Below are 19,556 nucleotides of genomic sequence, written 5' to 3' on the forward strand. Positions count from 1 at the left end.
AACTTATTGCTAAAATTATCTATGACATCCCTTACAGTACAGGGTGTTCGTAAACTGAGAGAAATGTGTGATGTCACTCTCCGCTATTCATATATATCCCCTTGCATAAGGGGACAGGGGGTTCAATTTCCTGCAGAGGCATGTGAATTTTCTTTCTGAAACTCATCTTCATCTCCACTTGGTATCCAGCCTATTATACTTTGTTCATAAACTGTTTAGAAAGAATTGGAGAGGTGATAGTGCCTATCAAGATGAACAGTATTTACAAAGGAGCCTATGGTTGCAATCCACTCCAAGTGTCAGAAAAGCAAAACTCACGGAAACACATCCAAAAAGCACAAGTCCTCTATTCAGACATCAATGACATCTCACTAAACATTGAAAAGACACCCTTGGAGGTCACTTTGAACTTCTCCTTCGAGTCTTTCACTGATATGATCAGGATCATGCATCTTATCATTTCATTACATCTTTTTTACCACTGTTGGTACTTTAACATTGACAATTTATTGCACACTTCTGACATTGAGTGTATTGCAACCATAGGTGCCATTGTAAACATTGTTCATCTTGAGATGGGTACTATCACCCCCTCTAATTTTTTCTAAACAGTTTTTGAACACCCTATATATTGAAAATTCAATTTTATATTTTACTATACATTGTGTCTCATAAGATGCTATGAAATAATGTTCAACTGTGTAATATCGCATGATCTTTGCAAGATGATCTCTTTTGATGACAAGTTGTGTTGAACATGTAGCTAAACCAATTTAGTCAAACTAGTTTTTTCTTTTAATGTTGTGCATTTTTCAAATTCTTCTGGAAAAACAGGATGCACACCAGTTGATGAAAATTGATCTAATCCATGTTTTCATGGTGGTAACGGTTTTTTAGAGCTCACAAGCTTAGCCCCAAAAAGTTTTGTATTTTTTTTTATTAAATGAATAAACAAAGCTATCTTATCTTTTTGGTTTTCTGGGTTGCATTAAAAAAGAAGAAACTGTTGTGGACCAAATTCACAATGCACATGATTGCTAATTAAAGCATTTTGAGGCCAAATTAAATATTCCAAGATTTAAAATGAGAAAAGAATGAGCAAAGCTCTCTTTTTCCCCTTTTGTTTAGTGGCAAAATATACTTGAAATCTACTCAAGACAGTATAAGTATAGTGAAATCTCTCTCTCTCGATACTCTGTGGACCAAGAAAAAAATATTGTGGTAGAGGGATTACCATTATATCGAGAGGCCGTAGTTTAACATTAGAGTAGTATTTCCAAACAAGACTTGAAAAAATATTATTGTAGAGAGATTTTTTTTTGTTATACTGAGTATTGTTATAGAGAGGTTTCACTGTATTTCAGAACAATATTTATATAAGTTTGAAAGTGCTTGTTGGACAGCATCAATCTGATCTAGGCTGCAGGTTGGATACCCTTGATCTAAACCAGAGTTTGCCAACTGGTGTTCTTCAGAACCCTAGGTTGTGCAAGAGCTTTTTTTTTAGGTGGGCCATGGTATCAAAAGCTGTAAAATTTTTATTAGATTTGCATAATAGATATCTGTGTTAACGAAATATTCACTTTGGTTTAAGTTCCATAAAACAGTCTTGTAACCAAGGGTTCTATGTGAACTAAAAAATTGTTAACCTCATCATCATTCCTAATCTCATCATACTTACTAACATTTCACAATTGTCACTGGAAAATAAATGTATTATATACAGTGAAACCTTGATATAACGATATTCTGCAGACCAAGAAAAATATTATAGAGGGGTTATCATTATATTGAGAGGTAACAATTATCATTTAGGTGCCATCAAATTTATGCTGTTAGCATCTGTTCTGAATTAGCGTTATTAGTACTGTGATAAAATGTATTTATAAGTATATTGTTTTCTGCAAAAAATGCTAAGTTAATAGTTGATAAGAGAGAGGGTAAAATTCAGTTGTTTCACTTTGTAAAAGTAGTTTCCTGCCAAGACATTTGTGTATTACACAGAAAATACCTTCACTGCTACTTCATTAACACTTACGGATGGTAGATCGTGCAAAATACTGATGCTGTTACACACCTTTGAAAAAACAAACACTGGCAAAGAATTAAAAAATGTATTGAAGGTGATTTTGAGTGAAATAGAGAGATTGTCACTGTAGCAGTTTCGAAATATCGTTAAAAAATATTGTTAAAGAGGGATTTATTAACCGTTTAAAGGCCGAACTATAAAAAAAATCACTTATTGTTTTGAAATTTGGAATTCGAGGTCCTTTTGCATGTCTATACATAAATCAACTTTGAAATTTGAAGAAAAAAAAGTTTTTCTTTGTTTTCCACGATGTTCCATTAATCTAACATTGGCACTTAAGGAGAGGTGAAAGCAGAAACTGGTGTCACCTATATTCTCACGATTTTTCATTTCTGGAGTAGTTATCACACGAAAGTTTCTATTTTCTACCACAAATTCAAATTCGCAATACATACAGATTTTTTTAACATGAAAATGTGTGCAGAAAATTCAATTTTTTTTTCTAATGTCCATGATAAAAGAAGGAAAACGTGATCGACACGTTTGTCACATTGAAAGCATTTAATGTTTTTCGGCAAACAGCACTCCGTCCATGTATTGCATACACAATATAATGACCATCAGATGACCTGGTATCTTTTTTCAGTTGACAATGTGGACCTGGATGAATAATTAAGCCCTCCTTCATTCATAGAAGGTTCATTGTCACTTCTCTTCCGAATTCCAAATGCGAAATAAGATCCACTTCTCACAACTATGAATTTTCCAACGTGCTATAATGGTCATATGACAAATCTTTTCCAATGGAATCCAGAGCTGAAGTTTTGATCGGATTCTAAGAATTTTTTTTTATCCCATGCAATGGCTTTTTTCAGAATTTCTCAAAACTGTCTGTTAAGCTCAGTCTAGCTTAACTATCAGTTAAGCTCTATGATGAACCTTCTTACAGGGTTGGGTTTTTGACATCAAAAATATGACAAGCATCAAAAACTGGTTTAAACTGTCATAAACTCAAAAACCTGAATAAATACTTTTGGCTATTGTTTTGAACACAACAGGTATATAACATGATGAACAACTTACCTTTTTGCATATTGCAATGCTTTATTTTTAAACACTAATTTATTACAACAATTAAAACAAAATACCTATTTGCAATTTTGAAATTTTCGACAAAGAATCTAGAACAGATAATACATAATTTTTTGGTTTATTTTATCTAAACTATTGATTATTTTTGTTCAATTTACTAAGTCAAATAGAGCTGTTTATTCAAAATATGTGTAATATCCCTTTAAGACCGAGCTCGATCGATCATGCGAGTGAAATACTTAACAAACATTCATGTTTTCAAAAATTTCTCAGTCTTACAGGAATCAGGGTTAGGTTTTGACCTAAGAAACACAGTATTGATACAGTGAAAAACTTATTGTCAATGTTGTCAAATAGTTTTTTTTGAACCTGATAAATATATTAAATAAAAAAACACTTACTTTTGGGTAGATTAAAATGTATTATATTTTGAATTATAATAACTGTGTATAAAATATATTTCGATATTTTAAATTTTCTGATCTGCCCAAAATTTTATTCCATATTAAAAGTTTTCGCTCAGCATCTGTCAATTCACTAATTTAACCTCACCTAAAAATTTCTTAGCTTAAGTTGTATAAATTCAGTGTTAAAAGTATTTTTGTTTTTTTCAATCAAAGCAGAGCTGGCAGGACTTGATATATCCAAAGCATTGTTTTGCACGTTTAGATACAGCTTCAATTAGAAAATCATTGCATTATGTAAATGCCAGTAAATATACCATATCATAGTAAAACTTATTCTTTCTTTTGCACTAAGAATAAGTTGCAAAAGTTTCTTAAGCACCATATACAAGCCAGCACTCCAAATTAAAAGACATTTTAGTACTGAAATTTAGTATTTTGATTGCTAGATATATATTCTAATGTTATACATAATACGGGCATTGTTTTAAGTATCAGTGATTATCTAGATGATTTAATAACAGAAATCAGCACATTGCATATACAGTCAAACCTCGTTAGTGCGTCACCCAGTTAACACGTCACTCTGCTTATCAGGTCACTGTTTGGAAGTCAAAATTGTCCTGAGGCAGGAATTGGCACAGCTATAGCTTACTCCGTTTAACGAGTCACTCCGCCTACTAAATCATATTTTTGCTCTCCCAAGAGTGACTCATTAATGAGGTTTGACTGTATATGGTGTAAAAGATATTTTTAAATACCTATGTGTTGGGAAAATATATTGTAAAGTTTCTCATACGCACTAAATCATCAGCAAAGAAAAATTAATATATTTAAATCATCTTTAGATGGGGAGAGAAAAAAATATAAAGGGTTTGCAAGCTGGATTTGAACTTTGGTCCTTTGGGTTATAGTCTGATATACTACTACCTACACCAATTTAGCGGAGAGAATTTTGCCTAAAGCTATTTTGTACCAAAAGTTTATATTATCTGTAGAAAATGTCGTAAAATTTTCACCTTTCATAATGTATTAATTCCTTCATCATTCACTACTACTAACCATGGAATTTTGATTTTTTTTTCCTTGCACAAACTAAAATGAACAGCCTTTATATGGCATAAAGCGTGTCATTCTATCACAATCAATTTCAGTTGTCATCATAGCGAAGCCTTATGAAAACATGGAAAGCACAGGATCGTACAATATTATGGTAATGCAAATTATCATGAAACAAGAAGTGACGTGATTGGCTAAACAGGGCTTTCTACTGAAGAAAATCATACAATACTAGAATAGCAATGCACTTCCAAGCCACAGGATTTCATTCATGATCCTTTCTCTAGGCTTCATTGAATAACTAAATGGTTTGTTGCACCACGTGATGCTGTATACAGCATAATTATTCCAATCTTTCAGTCCTTGAGAATCATATGGAAGAGTTAAAAACTTTCTATAGCCAAGGCTTTTCCTATCTAAAACTAAATGTCAAATTCAATAATAACATAATAAACTTTACATCAAATTTTTGACAATGAAAATGACTGAAGGCTTTGTATTTATGGAACCTATGTAAAAATATACAGGGTCAGTTATGTTTTCTAATAATGTTTGCTGTTTGCTGCAGTAACTAATGTCTTTTTTACATTTTTATCTCTGCTAGCGATAGCCCAGAAAAGAAGATAGAAATCAGTCCATTAAGTCTGTAAGATAATTAATTGAATTTATTAATTGGTTAATTAGTTTTAATTAACTAATAATTGATTATTACTAATCTTTTAAATAACATACAATTCATGCAGTTTGGTCTAATTGTTTGTTGATGACTTGTTGTCTTATGAACAAGTTAACTTTAACAAGACGCCAGGCTCTCAACTCGTATAAATTTCATTCACCGGGACCTGTTCTCAAAAAGATTGAGAACCATTGGTATACAACATAATCTATCATTACATCTAGATAGTAAGTAAATAAATTATTTTTTAATTTTTCAGATTTTAAATTCCATTTTCAAACCTTTATATTTTTTTTTGCAGTTCAGAAATCAATACTTTCCCTCAGCGCATTCTCGATGATGACACTGATGGCTTATTGAATCAGCAACAGTGTTGGACTGCTGATGAGGTCTACGATGATGTTCAAGGTTCATTGCATTCAAAATTTGTTTTTAGTAGCTGACTTTTTTATGAATGAAATTTTGATTTTTTTTTTTCTATCATGTGTGGCTTGACAAATGTTTGAAAACTTTCAACTTAGAATTAAATTTCTTAATTATGTTTTAGAGGGAATTTGAAAAAATAAATAAACATCATAGTTTTTGCAAAAACTAAAAACTTAGTTTAACAGGGTTATTTCCTACTATTTAGAGTAAAAGAAAATCATTTGCGTATAGTTGAAAAGTTTTTGATTTCTTTTCCTCCGAGCAAAATTTTAAGGCAGATTGTTCTTTGTGTAACTTTTTTTTTTCTAAATAAATTTTCAATAGACTGACACACACTATACTGACACAAAACATTTTTTTTGAGAGAGAGATTTTCTGAAAAAACTGACAGTTTTAAGACATTGCTGCTGTTTTATGTAAGTAGGCCTATTCATAAAACCATACTCAGAATCCTTCCAAATTTTGATAATCTCGTGGCAGAAATCTTTTTTTTCGTAGATCATTTGTCCCATATACAATTGATACTAATGGTTAATATTGGAGGAGGGAGGGGCATATAGTTTGATCATTTCAAAAGACCTGCATTTCATTATTATAATGCACCAGTGATTTTATATGTACATTGACTTGATTAGACCAAATCTTACAATTTAAATCTGATTTCAAAGAACATCTGCCCACAAACCCAGATTTGAATCTAACATTTTTAATTCAGAAGTTTGTGTGCTAACCAGCTGTTGTCACATGTGCCACTGATAGCTGTTAAGTACAGTAGAGTCTTGATAATCCGAGGTGGATAGGGACCGAGGCCATCTTGAATTATCAGAAAACTCAAATTATCTAAAAAACAATTAAAAAAAAAAAATACTTTAAATGTTAGTTTTATTCAAAAAAGCAGTACTTTCATACTTACTGTATTTCTAATTCTTGAATAAAATATACATGCCATACGATGTGTTCCAAGAAATGAATAATGTAAAAAGAACAAAAAGAGATGAGTCAGTGATTGAGAAGAATTGGGGATGGGATTGATGGTGAATAATGCTGAGACACTGATAGCTCTCAATTGCCCTTTTCCAATGATTTTACATAAGCAATTGGGAGACAATGCCATGTTCACCATTACGAAAAAAATGGTCAAACTTGTTCTTTCTCAGCAATCCCCCCAGCTTAAAGTTAAAATGGTCTACGTTCATTCAAGGAATATTTTATTACACCAGTTACACATTATATGGCTGGGAGCAGCCTAGTCCCTTTCAAACTGAAATTACTGTACAATTAGTATGTGCTACATAGTATTCCTGGAAAAAAATTAAAAAGTCGGGTTGTTGGAAGAAAAACAAAAGATAAAGAAAGAGGGTTTCCACAAGAAGGAAATTAAAAATTTTTCAGTGCCTCCGATTATCTGAAAACTCAAACTTTCAGAGCTTGGATTTTCGAGGCTCTACTGTAGCAAGAAAAGGGGGGGGGAAGGTATTTTAGATTTTTGAATATGCTTATATTATACAGTAGTTTTTAGAATTAAATTAGAACAGATTAAAAATTGGATGAGATTTACAAGTTTTGTCATATGCTAAGTAAGCATGTAATATGCCCATGTAACGAATGTTTATTATATACAAAAATATACAGGGTGTGGCATTTTACTGGCGAACCGCTGATCCTAGTGTGGTATACTTCCAATTAGAAGTTTCCAAATAGCGTATAGCACTCAGATATGTCATTCATGTTTCAAGGGGTCATATAGTTATTAGAATAGAAAAATTATTTTTTTTATAAAGTCCCCCCCCCCCTCCCCGTGTGCCCAAAATCCAATTGGAAAGTTGATGCCCTGTCTCTCTTGATGCCAACAAAAAAATTCCACGTTTCTAAGTGCAATATTCACTGAGATATTCAAATTCGAAAAAAGGAGGAAAGTTGAGAAAAAACAGCTCTAAATGCAGAAAAAACGTTTTACCCTGCATTTAACGCTGTTTTTCCCCAAATTTCCTTCAGTTTTTGAATTTGAATATATCACTGAATATTGCACTTAGAAACATGGGATTTTTTTAGTTGGCACCAGGAGAGACCAGGCAACAACTTTCTAATTGGGTTTTGGAGCACACAGTGACTGACTAAAATAAAAAAAAAAATTAACTTTTTATAAACTATACAACCCCTTAAAACATGAATGACATGTTATTACATACTACATGTTATTTGGAACCTTCTTCTAATTGGAAGTATGCCTCTAGGATCAACAGTTTGCCAGTAAAATGCCATACCTTCTGTTTGCTCAGCACCCTGCATACACACAGGGTGCATTGGTAACAGGGCATATGACATTTTACTGGTGAACTGTTGGTCTCAGAGACATACTTTCAATTAGAAAAAGTATCCAAATAATATGTAGTATTCAAATCTGTAATTCATAATGCAAGGGGTTGTATTAAACTAAAAATGTTATATACCTGATGCCAACAAAAAAATTTCATGTTTCTAATTGTATTATTTGCTGAGATATTCAAATTTAAAAAAAAATGGAGGAAAGGTGGGGAAAAAACATTAAATATGGGTAAAACAGTTTATACCATATGAAAGGTTTTTATTTTAATGGCTATACAACTCTTTGCAACATGAATGACATATTTGAATACTACACATTATTTGGATACATTTTCTAATTGGAAGTATGCTTCTAGGATCAATGACTTGCCAGTAAAATGTCATTTGCCTTGTTACCTATGCACCCTGTATACATTGTGACAAGATTAAAGAGATAATTTTCAAAGTAAAAAAACACAAAATTAAATGTATGAAAAAATGTTGAGATAGTTTAGAACCTATGCAAGGACCATCATCAGGGGAACCCCCTACATAGTTTGAAAAAGTAGACATTTCTGAAGGATGGCTAAGCCTAATTGCATTAAAAATTGCCAACTCCATGCCTGCTCTTGTTCTCCAATGCCTTCTTTCTGAAAAACATGTCCAATATAAACATATTGGATATGTTTTTTAAACAACAGGCATTGGAGAACATAACAAAAGTCATTAAATTATGGTAAACTTATTTTAGTTATGATTTCTGTTAAAATAAATTTAAAGAATCTTACCTCTCACATTTTAGCATAGGAAACAGTGTGATATATCAGATATGCACCTGGTAACACCATTCTTGATGACATTATATTTAATAGAACTATGATCGACCTATGGCATGTGCAACTGCACGCTGTAAAATTTCACATGGGGCTCAAAAATGTCACAAGTGAAAAAAAACTGAATAGTAAAGCATAGAGGGGTGAAATTGAAAATAGCAAGATTTGACATTTTTCTCCTCCTTGCTTCAATGGTGCAGTTCCAAACATTGGCAGATAATACTATTGTGTACATATGAAGGATATTTTCAGTTCTAGATGGCATAAACTCCATGTAGATGACAAAAGTGAAATTTCACATTGTCACCATTCAAAGCAAAAAAATTGGCTGGCAAGTTAAGAGTGAAAGTGAGATTCAAAACTCCTATAATTTGGTGATAGAAGTACTGTAGACTGGTTTGCATGGTCATATCAAGGACCTAGATTCAATTCTATAACTGCAGCAGACTAATTGGTGAACAGCTGAAGATGGGGTTTCTCAGTTGGTTTATTGTGGTTTTTCACTTTCAAAAGCATGAATGCAAACTGGTCTGGTTCAAAAAGGCTCTCAAAGAGCAAGCAGACCCAAAACACAAAACTTGCAAAACACCAAATTCAGTTTTTCCCCCTTCTTTTACAATGCCAGTTTGGTAGATGGTAGCACTTAAAACATGTAAAACCCATACTTCAGATATAGCATATACACTCAATAAAGTACTATTGTTAAAAATTTCTCATTGAGTTTGCACAGTACATGTGCTGTTTGTTGTAGTCAGATCACGAAGCTATGATGTATTATGCCACTATAGTGGCAAACCCAACTCGTTAACTGTAGTAAATTATAGTATAGTGATATGGCTGAAGTTAGTGTGTGGTGAAGTAGTGTGTAGTTGAAATCGCTAGAACCTGTGGAGTGGTATACCATAGTACAAAGAACCTCCAAAGAGAACCCACATTCTGATTGATACCCAGTCTGTCATAAACTGTGATATTGTCCAAGGCGAGAAGAAAATATGCTCTTTGACACAAATATAACAAATGTAGTTTCACATGAAAGCTTCTTCATGATAATCTTTTAGACTTGAAATCAATAGGCTTTCTGGATATATTATGCCAAGGTGAACAGGAAAAAAGTAATTTCTCTTGACTGGGAAACAAACCCAGGACCTCTTGCATACCAGACAAGTGCACTGACCATTATACCATAGAGAGATGATCCTTTTTTTCCTTAAAACATTCACAGTAGCACTTGCTGAGTAGAAACATTGCAATCTCTTTTTAACTTCAGCTAATGTTTGGAAAGGAAAAAAAAGCAATAATATTGAAGCCTTCTCCGTGGCATAACTGGGAGGTACGTCACAAAATGAGTTGTATAAATGAAAAGTTAGGAAAATAATGCCTTTTCTTTTTCATTTATATATCATTATTATTCATTTATATTTTCATTATTATCTCTTTGCCCGGGAATGCAGAAAGTTATTGCATAACTTAGAAAATCATATATAATTGAGAGGGTGTATACGCGAGAGATTACTGTATCATTTCTGGAATGCTTGGAATGCTAAATAACTTCTTTTTTTTTTTTGAAATTCACAATGCCAAGTACTAAAATAGCTATGCTTGACGTTTCAAATTTAATATTTTTTTCAGTCTTATAACTATGTTTAATCATTGAAATTTATGATGAAATCTCTTGCCTAATGTCTACAAAAAGTTTTTCAGAAACTTACACTTTTTGTTTGCTTCTATTGTGAGTAAATGTCTCATTTGGTTGTTTCCATTTTTTGGTTTCTTGTTTAGTTATTTTTGCTGCAAATCAATTTTATTTTCAAGACAATATTTTTTTTAAATTTTGTTTTGTAAAAATAATGCTATTGTAGAAAAGTTTTTTAATTTTTGCTTGAATTTTTGGATTTACAAATAAAAACAAGAACAGCAGCCATAGGACGATGATAATACTGTATAGTAATTTGTAATGTTATTGACTTTTTGGTCCAAAAGTGAACTTTGATATTCAGTATCTATGAGATAATGTAATCATAATTTTTTTTAACAATTTGGTTTTTCCTCTAATTTAAACACATCATTTATTCAAATCTTGTAATTTTTAATAAAAATCCCAAAGTTTTTCATGCACCAGTCTCTTAAAATAACTGGGTTTTTTTTCATTTAAAGCAGATGCTGTTTAAAACAAAGAAAAAATTCATTGTGTGTGAAACGAAGAAATATACATACACAAAGATTTGTTTTAATTTTGTACAAAAAATAAATTGCTCTCAACAGTTAGGCAAAATGAAAAGACAAACCTATTCATTATATCTAAAATTTTTGGAAATCTAAGTATTATCAACGACTGTTTTTTTCCCACATTTATTGTAAATGGAAATATTTATATACAGTATACACATATATAAAGCTTAAAACGCAATTTTAAAAAGTTATATACTTGGATGCACAACCAAACCTCATTAATGTGAAACTTTATAATACTGACCATGTCTTTTGTTCCGTTGAATAAAAATAGAGCATTTTGGTAATTTATAAATTTAACAAAATTTTAATACTTAACACAAAGTTTTTTGGACCTGGAAAAGAAAGCTTTACATGTTTGAATGAAGTGAATATGTAATCCTTTTCCTGACACACAATAAAGAAGAAAACCAGTAAAGGCAAATAACTAGGAGAAACCATAAATTTCCTAACATTTTTTTTTAAATACTATGGGCGTTGTCTTCAGAGGATATCAGGGCAGCTCATATAGAGGGCATGGGGGTGCACACCTTGATAGAAAATTTGATTCATTTAACTCCTAGAATGAATTTGACACCAATTCAATGTATATTAATCAAATGAATTTGATAAAAATTAAGAAATATTTTTGAAAGCACTTAATTTAAAAGGAAAAGGTGGAATTGTGGAATGGTGTGAAAAAAGAAGTAATTTTAAAGGATTTTAAAAAGTGCAGCATAAGAGCAAAAACATGGATGGTACTGAGGATGATGCAATTTATGATAAGAGTGACTCAGATGGTGATAATGAACTAGTTGATATAGCTGATTGTAATGAGGAAGATGAGAGTGATGAAGAATTTACTGGCTTTTATAATGGATTAAAAAATAAAAAAAATATTCTTTTTTGTATCTTAAAATATCTGATGAAAACCTTTTCCCAAATTTTAAGCCCAAAACATCATAGGGTTCCTTATACATGTTAAAATATGGTACTTTTACCTTTTTAGTTCTTAATTCACTGGCTTAGTTCATTAGATTAGGGCTGCCAAGATCAATGTCCACTTTGTAATGGAAGCTGACAGGTGCTACAGCCCTTGAGACCCGATATGAAAACGTGTTTTTTCCACATTTTTTCATACTATAAATTTACTATGGGTGGGGCTCTATATGAATAATTCTGGTGACCCACCAAAGACACCAGCTCAAGGGATTAAGACCTGTTTGTTCCCTGCAAGTTCTCTTTAAACTACAATTACTGGCATTCGCAAGAAAAATGAAATTAAATGCATTCTTGGTTAAACAACCAGATAGAGAAGGATCTGGAAAAATTCTATCATCTTAGATTATCAGGAACCTTGAAATTTTGAGACTTTACTGTATACGGTTTCAAAAAATGAAAAATATATATAATTTATGAAAATTTTCATTATTATTTAAAATAAAATCATTAAAGTGATCAAAAGTATTGCATAGCTTAGAATAGAATCAATTTATTATCAATGACAAACTTATATTGCACTTTATTAAAAAAAATAATTATCACTCAATTGTTCTAGAAAAGACTTCAGTTTGATATTGAAAACTGGGTTGATAGAAATTGAGTGATTCTGAACACAGCATTATGTGCATAGAAGAATTCTAACAATTTCTGCAGTAGAAATGTATAATATCTACAGAGTGGTCCAAAATTTTACTGACAAAATAATATGGGTAATATCACATATAAAAAAACCACTTTTTTCCCATGTTTTGTTGTTGAACACATGATTGCAAACCACTTATTCAGTCAGAGAAATAGTACAGTAACATATGCAGGCCAAACAGAGAAAAGAAGGCAACTCAATAATTTATAGGTAAATTCTAAGATTCAAATTAGTATCAAATGCTGTTTCACTGTTGTAAATTCCTGGGGTAGACTTAATCTTGACAAGTTTTAAACAGCTGGCTGATGCAAAAATAAATTTAGGAAAGTAAAAAAATTCAACTGCCCTTGTGGGGAATTGAACCCACATGTCATATCACTTGCTGGGTGAGCACTCTAGACCAGTGGTTCTCAACCTTTGGAAGTCCGTGGCCCGGTTTCATTTATTTTTGTAAGTGGATGCCTCGGTCAAACACATGATTAACGGAAAATGAATGGAGGGAAAAAGAAACGGCAGATCAGTCGCGGCCCGGTATGAATGATGTCACGGCCCTGCGGTTGAGAAACACTGCTCTAGACCACTAGAATACAAAGGCAATAAACATCAGTCTTCACTTAAAGCTTGTGTCCACTTAAAGGAGCTGTACATGGATGGTTGGACCTAACTCGTACCAGAGCTCACAATACTGACATTTCCACTAAATGGAGACTTATGCAAGGATGATATTACACTCTACTATCCGTACGAAGGTTTTTAACAGCTGGCTGATGTGAAGATAAATTTAGGAAAGAAAGAAAGAAAATGCAAAGTTTTTCATGTGTGCGTGTGCACACAAGCTCTAAGTAAAGATTGAGATTCGTTGCCTTTGTAGTCTAGTGGTGCACAGTAAGAGGGCGTGGGTTCAATTTCCCTGCTAGGGCAGTTGAATTTTCTTTCTTTTCCTAAATTCATCCTCGCATCAGCCAGCTGTTAAAAACCTTCATATGGAAAGCGGAGAGTGACATCATCCTTGGATAGAGTTAATCTTGTCTAACAGAAATTCTCATGAAAAGGATCTTCCATGCTTTACCATTATAAGCACTTTTCTCTTTTACCATATTTCCCCACCTTAGCCAGAATATAGCAAGGGAGATGAGCAGGCTGGGAAATTCGAGTCACAGATTACTGAAAATTCTTAAATATCTTTATTCTGTAACAGTCGATTGAAGTAGCTGATTTGAACCTTGTCTTTTCTCTGGATTTTAGGACTCTTTGCATTTTGTGAACTACATTGAGAGTGTGAATTTCATGTGAGACCATGTTCACACTGGCATGATATTGCAAGTGTCGCCACATGTAACTCAATGCGGATTGGTTGAAAACCTGAATTTCAATTTTTTTAACCAATCCACATCAAGTTGCATGCTGCAACACTTGCCATTGTGAAACCCAACGTTATTTGCTTTTGCTATCATAAATCTTCGTTTTGTAAACTGGTTTTGTGTGATAAGTTGCAAATGTCAGATACAAAGTATATTCATTCTCATAGATTAGATGAATTCTCATAGAATAGAAAAATTATTAGATTTCAAAGTATTTTTGTATTCTTTGATCATGTATTTAGGATTTGAATTTAAAAAAAAAAAATGAATTGTATTGCAACATAAAAATATTGTAATACAAGAGAGACAATATTTCTTAAAGAAAAAATAAAAACAAGCAAAACGCACTACCTTTATTTCATATTAGGCCGGTGATAATTAGGTTAAAGCAATAAGTAAATGCTTAATTTTCATTATTATTGGATTCCTAGACAAAACACATTTGCTAGGAAAAGCTATTTATATTTCATTCAGATTCATTTATTTATTCAGTATTTGATTTAGATTGATGTCAGTCTTCCCAATTTATCACTTGATTCTCGTGTAACCTCAGTTTTCCCAACATGCTGGGTATGGACTAGACTCCAACATTCAAGAAGCTGGTGTTTCCTAATTTTTAGGATGTGCCCGCTAATTCAAGATAATGCAGTATTTTTTTTTTGGACTGAATAAGTTGGTTGGGACCCTTAATTATGCAGCAAAAATTGTCTATGTGTACTGTAACTAAGGCCATCTCAACAAGTTTTAGGCTCCTTAAAAAATCAGTTTACAATTTTATTATCACACATATAAAATATTTTTAAATCTCCAATAACAGTGGCCCACCCATTAAATTGCCACTGGCTGTCATCCCCTCTTATTTTGTTGGGAGAGTTGATGACTATCCTTTGCATAATACAGAGGATTTTCACATTGGAAATGAGCAATTTTTCAGTGTAATTTGGAAAAGTAATCTCTTTTTACAGTTATTTTCTTTCAGTTTATTGACGTAGTCATAATTTCTAGAGATTTTAATGGTACCTTAATTGAATATTTTTATCTCACTGCATGAATACTACCACTTCCTTATTGCTATATATTGATGCAATCTGTTGCATTTTAATACTGTATATGTTCAAAACATTTGGTACTAGTGCAACTATAAATAGATGGTTTGCGATACGGTGAATTCTTGGGTGTTTTTTAAGCATTTATTTACTCTGAGTAATTGTCCTTCCACAGCTTCAAGGTCGAGTATTGCTTCAGACATCAAGCTTTTGCCTTAGTAACAGCATCACATTCTTCAGCTGCGAACTCTCCTCTTTCCTTTTTTGTCATGTATGTGCTCTCCACTTTCATGCTTTTTTCATGTATGCATTTCATGGTGGTACCTTATTTCTGAATGGTTTCTTTTTCTCTGTATTCAATGAAGAGTTGAATGCTTGTAATTATTATTCTATGGCAATTATTTCAGAAAATTAAATTTGAAAGAAGTTATTTCTCAGTAACAGTAAATTTATATGTTTTCCAGAGTTTTCGGAAGAAATAATTTCTTTTACAAAATTATTTTTTGAAATAGCAAAAATTGCTTCTTACTAAATGTTGTTTATGGTTTAGTATTATTGAACCATTAACAGCATCATAAATTTCCATTCAATCATTTGGTTTATACCCAATTTTTTTTCAGTTGATAGAATGCTATTCAAAATTCATGAAACATTTTTGCTCTAAAAATATATATATATACAAATGTGTATATATTTTCCTATAAGTTTAATGACTCACATTGAATTTTCTTTTATCTCTTGTATCAATAAAGCAAAAAAAAGATGATTTGGGGGGGAATAATAAACGAGTAAGTTTATCAAGGGGGTTTGATTTTTCAGCTCAAAGAAACTAAGAGTTTATAAATTTCTACATCATGAAAATAAGTTACGATAGCCAATTTTTTGTCTCTCAAAAACATTGCACTGTCTTTTCTATGTTCAAGATATACAAGTGTCATGAAAAATTATTTCTCACGTGTTTGCAATATTCATGGAGTATATCTGTATGCCAGAGGTAAAGGCACCGTGTCACAAAAGGGAAATTTTACAGGAAAGTAGCAAGGGTTTTTTTTGTGTATCTTTCTATACAGCTTGCTTGTTTTATAAAGTGTGAATAGCTCTGTTATTTATTGAAATAGGACTTGTGTCCTATACCTCTGTTATTTAGTAATGTGTGAAGTTAAGTATTACTAACTTTGTAGTGTAAAGAAATTACAGAAAATTAATAGTGTTATTCCAGTATTGACAAAAATGGACATAGTGCCCTTTATCTCTGGCATACAGATATAATATCCAGGTTGTAGGTATTTACTAATGCTTGATGGTTGCACTTTTCATCTCTGCTCCATTTATTCAGAACTTAATGGTAATGGTTTTATCAGTTTAACACACAATTCTATAACAAATTGACTGAAAATAAAAGAATGAAGAATTTTGCAACTAGTGTCATGATGAAAGGATAATTTTGGGATGAAAAGCTGTGGTCTAAGGGAAATGTACCTTCCCAGAGAGATGTTTTGTCTTCATCTGTGGGAGACTATCTTCAGTGGAGCAAGACAGCCAAGATCATCACAATAACTTCACTTCCATCACAGCTCAAAACTATTCCTTTTTCTTCATAACTGAAGATTATTTAACAATTATGTATGCGCTGCTAGAATCTCAATCTCTGAGCAAGTATTTATTGTGCTGTTAATCATTAACAACGAGCATGTATCTTTTGACATTATGACCAAATTCAGTAGGATCTAGAAGTTCCACCGTCTTATTACTCTATTTAGCAGTTTTATTATTTCAGAACAAAAGAAACCACATCTATATGCTTTGGAAATGAGTTAAATTTAATAAGAATCCAAAAGCATCAACTTATTTTGTATATGCTATAACATTAAACTTGCTGCCTCATTTTGAAGTACAATGTTAAGCATATTTAGGTGTAAAATATTTTTTTACTGACTAAATCATTTGTTGTCCAGTTGTTTGTATTTCTGAAAGTTATATTACACTGGATAGGAAAAATAATTTGAAAATACAAAAAAAAAAGTCGTGCAAGACACTCAATAATCCGGCTCGTCTAGTAATCTGGCATTTTTTGGCAGGTTCTCTTCGAGTATAAAAAGGGAAAATATGTGTCACTGCATGTCTGCACGCAGAAGTTTATATTATTTAAATAGACTTTTTCAAAACTATTCATACAAAAAATATCAGTACAATAAAATTCAAAAAACAAATTTCACACACAATATACATTTTGCTGAAAGTATTAGACATAATATACAAACTTGTGGAAATATATAAATATTTACTTGGCAGTGGAAATTATTTCTTGCAAATTTTGTGTTTATAGAATGAATATAAACAAATTTTGCATCTGTGAATTAGAAAACCAAACAAACAGTCTATTAAAGCAATTCCCTAATTTTCTTTTCAATCCAGGTGAAACTTGGTTGTTAGCTTTAAATTGTTAGCTTTCAGTAATACAACAAAGTAAACAGTGGTGTATTATCACAAAGGCAAATATAGTTGGACTCTTCCTATAACTAACATAGGTACAATAAAGTTTAAAATTCCATGTCCCTTAAATTTTGCATTGCTTACCTGTGTCATTTCGATCACTTATAAATTAACTTATTTGGGGAAGTACATATGATGGAATTTTTGACTGACCTTACTACAATGCATTGATATAATTGGTGTTTTTTTGTCCCTGGAATACATTAGCATAGTTTTCATTTTGGAAAATCAGTCTTAAGTCTTTTGGTCATTTTGGAGTGATTGTAGGATCCCTGTTGCTTTGTGCTTTTCTTTTTTAAATTTTAATTCATATTTTTCTATCATGGAACCTTGCTACTGAGGAGATACAAGGTCCCCCCCCCCACTAAGAATCTGACCATAAAACATTTGCAGCTTGTTAAAGTCTGGCTTTGGTTGTGGTGCATGTATGATGCATACTGTGTATGATCTAACTTTGAAGATGTCAAAGCAAAAAATTTTATTCAAAGCTACACATTAAATTAATTAAGAAAGTGCTAATGAAATTTGGTATTCCATAGAATGTATTATCGATAATTATATAGAGGAAAAAAGCAAATTTTTTAAAAAGTTTTCCATTGGTGAATGGAACATTAGAAAGAAGAGCCATTCAAAACACATATTTCCAATGAAACCATTAATAATTAAATAAGATTTTATAATAAATTTTCATTTTTTACATTATTTCAGTTTATACTTGTTAAAACATGCTAACAGTAATTAATATATTTTTAATATTATGCATGCAAAATACACTGCTCAAAACAATTAGGGGAGCACATGGTTTTAACAAAATTACGCAAAGATGTATACCGATAAGTAACATAAAATGAATCATCCATAATTTAAAGCCTAGCAGGAAACGGAAGAAGAAAACTTCATATGCAAATCAAAGTTCATGACGTCAAAAACCAGAAAAAGGATATAAGGGCAGAAATCGGGATGTTGCAGAAACGTCTGTTTTACTGACGTAACGTTTACTGATCTCAACAACGTGATTTACCGGAATACATGGCATGGCGTGTTATAGGCAGACTGGAATCCGGGCAAGCACAACGTAGTGTCGCGGACGCTGTTGGAGTCACCAGAAGTGTTGCAAGGCTGTGGAATCGATTCCAAGAAACAGGAAATGTTAGACATCGACCAGGGCAAGGTCGGCCACGCGCCACTACCGCAACTGATGACCGGTATATACGGTTAACAGCCCGTCGAAACAGAACAGAGAATGCTATTCAGCTGCAAAGACGGTTGCTCTTGGCAACAGGACGAAGGGTGTCCAGCCAAACAGTACGTAATCGGCTTCATGAGGGAGGGCTCTATGCACGTAGGCCAATGGTCTGCATTCCGTTGACCCCACGCCACCGTGCGGCCCGAAGAAGATGGGCTGCTGAACATCGAGATTGGGAGCAACATGATTGGAGCCAAGTGTTGTTTACAGACGAGTCCCGATTCAGTCTGGACACCCGCATTCGTTCGTGAAAGGTCACAATACAGACGAGCTGGTTGAATGGTATGGGGTGGAATCAACATAGGCGGACGTACGGACATGTATATCATTCGGAATGGCACTTTGACGGCCCGAAGGTATGTAGACAAGATACTGCGACCTCATGTCATCACTTACGCTGGAGCCATTGGAGATTCCTTTGTTTTCCAGGATGATAATGCCCGACTGCATAGAGCTCGTCTGGTGGAGAACATGCTTGAAGCTGAAACAATACAGCGTATGGAATGGCCAGCGTGCTCTCCTGACCTGAATCCAATCGAGCATGTTTGGGACATGCTCGGACGTCACATTGCTGCGTGACCAAGGCCGCCTGTTACTGTCAGAGACTTGCAGATTGCACTTCTTGAGGAGTGGAACAGTATTCTCCAAAGTCTGATCGATAACCTCATCGCATCCATGGCAAACAGGTGTGCAGCAGTCCAGTGGCGTCGGAGCCGGGGGTGCTGTGGGTGCTC

General features: G+C 32.9%; 1 protein-coding gene across 4 annotated transcripts in view; it reads left to right on the forward strand.

Moving 5' to 3' along the window:
* LOC149080065 (palmitoyltransferase ZDHHC20-B-like) overlaps nucleotides 1-19,556 on the forward strand; it is a 92,066-nt gene that overhangs the window by 53,222 nt on the left and 19,288 nt on the right. For 2 of the 4 annotated variants that reach the window (XM_089239017.1, XM_089239020.1), the window contains exons 11-12: nucleotides 5,189-5,230; nucleotides 5,562-5,668. In XM_089239017.1, coding sequence (XP_089095143.1) covers nucleotides 5,189-5,230; nucleotides 5,562-5,668 — 149 coding nt within the window. Of the gene's footprint in view, nucleotides 1-5,188; nucleotides 5,231-5,561; nucleotides 5,669-15,258; nucleotides 15,355-19,556 lie in introns of all 4 variants that reach the window. The other 2 variants (XR_016193526.1, XM_089239019.1) reach the window with 2 other exon arrangements.

The sequence above is a fragment of the Pholcus phalangioides genome, unplaced genomic scaffold (assembly GCF_987345545.1).
Source record: "Pholcus phalangioides strain wild (caught in Gottingen) unplaced genomic scaffold, Ppha-v1.0 ptg000011l_1, whole genome shotgun sequence".
In the NCBI taxonomy this organism is placed as follows: domain Eukaryota; kingdom Metazoa; phylum Arthropoda; class Arachnida; order Araneae; family Pholcidae; genus Pholcus; species Pholcus phalangioides.